Source organism: Sinocyclocheilus anshuiensis, unplaced genomic scaffold (genome assembly GCF_001515605.1).
Source record: "Sinocyclocheilus anshuiensis isolate Anshui unplaced genomic scaffold, SAMN03320099.WGS_v1.1 scaffold355, whole genome shotgun sequence".
NCBI classification, from domain to species: Eukaryota; Metazoa; Chordata; class Actinopteri; order Cypriniformes; family Cyprinidae; genus Sinocyclocheilus; species Sinocyclocheilus anshuiensis.
The window spans coordinates 55,681-60,405 of NW_015549571.1; the positions used below are offsets into that span (position 1 = coordinate 55,681).

The 4,725-nt window shown below is 38.9% G+C and overlaps 1 protein-coding gene and 1 long non-coding RNA gene across 2 annotated transcripts in view; one reads left to right on the forward strand and one right to left on the reverse strand.

Annotated features, from left to right (window-relative positions):
* The window catches only part of LOC107657384 (uncharacterized), a 13,303-nt gene extending 11,390 nt beyond the window's left edge, over positions 1 to 1,913 (reverse strand). Inside the window, exons 1-2 of the long non-coding RNA XR_001630676.1 lie at positions 1,745 to 1,913; positions 1,201 to 1,403 (exon numbers count right to left, since the gene is read on the reverse strand). This is a non-coding gene — a long non-coding RNA (uncharacterized LOC107657384). The remainder of the gene's footprint in view (positions 1 to 1,200; positions 1,404 to 1,744) is intronic.
* LOC107657382 (dual 3',5'-cyclic-AMP and -GMP phosphodiesterase 11A-like) overlaps positions 1,362 to 4,725 on the forward strand; it is a 106,667-nt gene continuing 103,303 nt past the window's right edge. Inside the window, exon 1 of the mRNA XM_016445429.1 lies at positions 1,362 to 1,431. Coding sequence (XP_016300915.1) covers positions 1,381 to 1,431 — 51 coding nt within the window. The 5' untranslated portion in view covers positions 1,362 to 1,380. The remainder of the gene's footprint in view (positions 1,432 to 4,725) is intronic.

Sequence of the window (4,725 nt, forward strand, 5' to 3'; positions counted from 1 at the left end):
GAAAACAATAATAACATAATTTATTCAACAATTCTTCTCCCTGAATTACCGACTTCCGCCATTTTGGAGAGTACCCCAAAACGTAATAAACATAATCAGCGTTGTTTACGTTCAGTAGACAGCTCACGCATGCTGAACGTAAACAACGCTGATTACGTTGTTTACGTTCAGTAGATACTCTCCAACTACATGAGGGTGAGTAATTAATGACAGAATTTTCATTTTTGGGTGGACTAACCCTTTAATATAGAACGGTAATTAAAGGCTCTAATGCACACCAGGGGTAGGCCGTAGGGGTAGGGGTATAAAATAGAATTGGGATTGGGCCTTAGTATTCGCGTGATGGTGACCTCTGGTGACTATCGGGGGGAACCACAGAGGTCTGCTTTGTGAAAGGTGAACAATTAATCAATCAGAAAAGAAATAATAAAATAGAATTGGGATTGGGCCTTAGTATTCGCGTGATGGTGACCTCTGGTGACTATCGGGGGGAACCACAGAGGCCTGCTTTGTGAAAGGTGAACAATTAATCAATCAGAAAAGAAATAACATAACTCAGGACATGAAAGTATTCTCAGGAAAAATATTAGTGCAGTCTTACTTCAATGCTTCAATAACTTCAAGGCGATAACTAGAACTGTTCAGTATTAAACATAAGAGCTCAATCTAACTTAATCCTTCACAGGCCCTGGGAATATCCAGGGAATTTCTTTCAAAATCACGAGTTTCACAACCAATGGAATTGCACAGGGAGAATAAAATTATCTTAGTGTCTTTCGCAGGCATGGAGTACAGGGAAAAGAGCAGAGTGGAGTCCTTTCCAAGAGCATGAGGTGACACACAATAATGTTCAAGGCCAGCCAAAAACTTGTTTGTGACTGCAGTGAATGAAGAGAGCCGAACAGTGAGTTAACAATCTACATGTGTGGCTTATTAGAACCCTGGGGAGTGTGAGTGGGTGAGAGATGGAGAGAAAGAGTCCAGTGTGCTCATGACAGATACATTTAAGGACAAACTATAATACTCGCAGAAAATTAGCTGACTCACTTATTGCTCATCTCAAAGCTTGTATCCCACTGGACATAAACACCATTTCACATTTCTTTGGAATGTGTTAATGACTGTCCGTTGACCACATTTTAAACTACTACAATTCAAATTCCACTGATTGCCATTTAATTTAGGAAGCCAATCACTTACTTCTGTTCCATCTTCCAACATCTCCAAATCCTCTTCAGTGACCAAACGCACATTCAGCAGTCATGTGTGCACGGCTCAGACAGTAGATGAAACACCTCTCTTCTCTGGACAGATGACCATTGTCTGGAAATCCCTTCATCAGCCAGCTCAAGAGGGGTATGCGGGTCACCAAGAAGCATAATGAAGACAATTTCCTGTGTGTCCTACAAAGAGAAGCAGACACATCATGAGGTATGAAACTCAGACACTAAAACACTGCACATACTGTACATATCCACTGCACAATAAAATCAGAACAGGAAACAGTTTTTGTTAGGTTGAACATGTTTTAGTGATATGAAACGTTTGTCGTTCTCCTCCATCTGGAACAGGATGGAGAACTGTAGCTCTCGGGCATCATGCACACTGTTACTGGTAAACCTACTAGCAAGTCAACAGCTTGTTAGTTTGCTAGGATATAAACATAGCCAAACTAAAGCTACAACATTTCACTGCGATTTGTGATCAATGACTGTCTACTCTACAATATAATGGAGTATCTTACTTTTCTGTTGGAATAGTGTTTTGCATCTTCAAAAGGAGGAGTGATGGGTTTCTGGGAAGCATCAATTGCTCCAGCACACTGAGGGAAACCACAACTCTACTGCTGGTGTTGTGATCAAATCAGGCGATGGATTGAAAACAGGTGTAAACGGGAATGTGTTTCCATTTAGTCCACCAAAACACATCATAATACCAGGTGTCATCTGGCCCACGCATGCGCCTTCACCTGGGACCCTTGAGCTCAACGTATACTTTGGTTTTTACACTATGTTAAGTTATGAGTACAGTGTGAGTGACATAAATATCTTCTTCTGCATACATGTGTACTAAAAATATAAAGATAATTTTACAACAAAATTCAAAATGGCTGGCTCCAAATGGTCAACCCAGGAACAATTGATATCATTATGACAAAAAGAAAGTATAGGAAAACAGTACTGTAATAAAAGAGGATGAATGGTTGTGATCAAATGAAGAGTGGAGCCGACAGACTGGATCCCTCGTAAAACTAGGGATTGGCATTTTTCAAAAATATTGTTTTGGAATATTCGTTTATTTAAATTAGGTTTAACGAGAAAGACAATATTTTTTAATAATCAATTTTTTTTTCGTCACCATTTCTGAACACGCTTATGATTAGGCATTATACACAACAATTTTCTACAACAACATTACGCTATATCTCAAGGTTTTCTGTTAGTTGAAAACGTGTAAAAAAAAATACACATATATAAAGAACAAAAGCATTCAAGCTCAAGCAGAGCAAATGGAAAAATAAAGCAGACCGTGCCAATAACAGTACAGAACGTACTGAAACGTACTGTACGTGAATGCAGTGACGGACAGCTGTCCTCAGTCGACTGATGTTTGGATTTCATGTGATTTCTCATTGTGGTGGTGATATTATGATAACTCAGTTTCACCGATTAATTTGATCAAAAGTAATTCCATTTTGTAAGATCATTTTGATCAGTTATTCCAAACTTCGCAAGGCTTCTGTGATCAAATACAATACACTTGTTAACACACTCCACAGTGCCACCCAGTGCATTTAGCTATAATTTAGGATTTATAATGGAGTCCCTGCATTTACGGCCAGCAAAGTAAAACGTAGATTTATTCGAATAGTGGTTTTATTTTTCGAATAATAATTACAGATCAAATATTCATGTATTTGTGCACACCCCTGGATAAAACACTGAGGGCTATGATTGGTCTGTTTCCTGTTGTGTTATAAGGACCTAAGCTAAACTTTAGTTTAGTTTAGTTAGTTTAGTTTACCACTTTATTAATCCCACAGGGGGCAATTATAATAACTGAATCTGAAACAACACATAACAGACTTATCTCAGACATAAAAACACATAAGCCACAGCCATATCACCCTGCAGCCCAAGACTGGTTGCCCACTGAAGCTAAGCAGAGTTGAGCCTGGTCAGTACCTGGATAGGAGACTTCCTGGCAAAACTGGGTTGCTGCTGGAAGAGGTGTTAGTGAGGCCAGAAGGGGGTGCTCACCCTGTGGTCTGTGTGGGTCCTAATGCCCCAGTAGAGTGATGGGGACACTATACTGTAAAAAGCACAGTCCTAACTATAATTCTTAAGCATTTCTTACTCTTTAGAAAAAGTGAATTAAACCAACACTGAAATGAGAAACTAAAAATACTCTTTTGTTCAAAAAAGGAGTTCAGTTTCCTTAGAACATAATTCTTATGGCACTTTTCCACTGCATGGTACGGCACGGTACGGTTCGGTACGGTTCACTTTGGGGGTTTTTCCACTGGGTACAGTACCTGGTACCTGGTACTTTTTTCAGTACCACCTCGGTTGAGGTTTCAAGCGAACCGTACCGTTACCAAAACGTGACGTGTAAACTATGCTGATCACTGATTGGCCGGAGAGAATCGTCACTACCTGCGTCACTGAATATATATTTACCTTTCCTTTCATGGTAATCTAGAATTCAGTAATAGAATTTTGTTTGTTAATTTGGCTTGATCCACTCCTCAAGCTGATTCTCTGATAAAGCGCTAAAGTGTGCTCTCTCTCATTCTAACATCAGTTTCTTTTTCTGATGTTAGAAGTGCAACCTGCTGTTAGTAGTCAAATGCCACGAGGGGGAACTAGAGAACAATGTTTCTTTCTGTAGGAAAAAGTCAGTAGGCCTTGGAGTCTGAGAAATGTTTCTAAGCTGGGAAGTAAAGCATATGAAGAGTTTGGTTCCAAAATGCTATAAATGTGTTTGATTAATATTCAATTCAATATTTGATTAATTTGAGTAAAAATGTGTTTTCTTTACCAAGAAAGTGGCAAGACGAAAACCACAATTTTCTGTTTCAAACTTTCACATAGCATCTTTAGGTTATAATAACATAAAAAATTCAAATCCAGATTTTAATTTTCAAAGATTTATTATAAAAACTGATTATTTTTTTCCCAAAATGCAATAAATCCATTGAATCAATATAAAAGTTATTTTTCATATTGAAACTGTTGAAAATACACAACAAAGTAAGTTGTGGACTTTTGATGATCGACCGAAGGGAATCTGTTTGGACTGGAGCCTCTTCAGATGATGTTTGTGGTCTTGTTGGGTCTCTCAGGCACCCTTCAGTATGCCCCTCCTGAGTGGTTTCGGCGGCACCGCTATCATGCGGGACCGGCTACGGTTTGGTCAGTGGGGGTGACGCTCTACAACATCCTGTTTCGCCTTCAGAGGCGCATCGAGGGTCACCTCCAAAAGCAGACTGCACTAAGTTGTACATATGACAGCCTCTGAACTTGGTCAATACTAATCTTATTAATAGCTTACGTTTCTTCCCCACCTTAAATCAGTCATAGCTCCAAAAAGAATCCAACGGGTCATCTTGTTAATGCTATAAATTAATTACAACAATAAAAGAAAATTTCATCATGAACATACATGAACAACAATATCACATTAAACCACAGAAATTCCAAAATGACATTTCCCTTACATTCA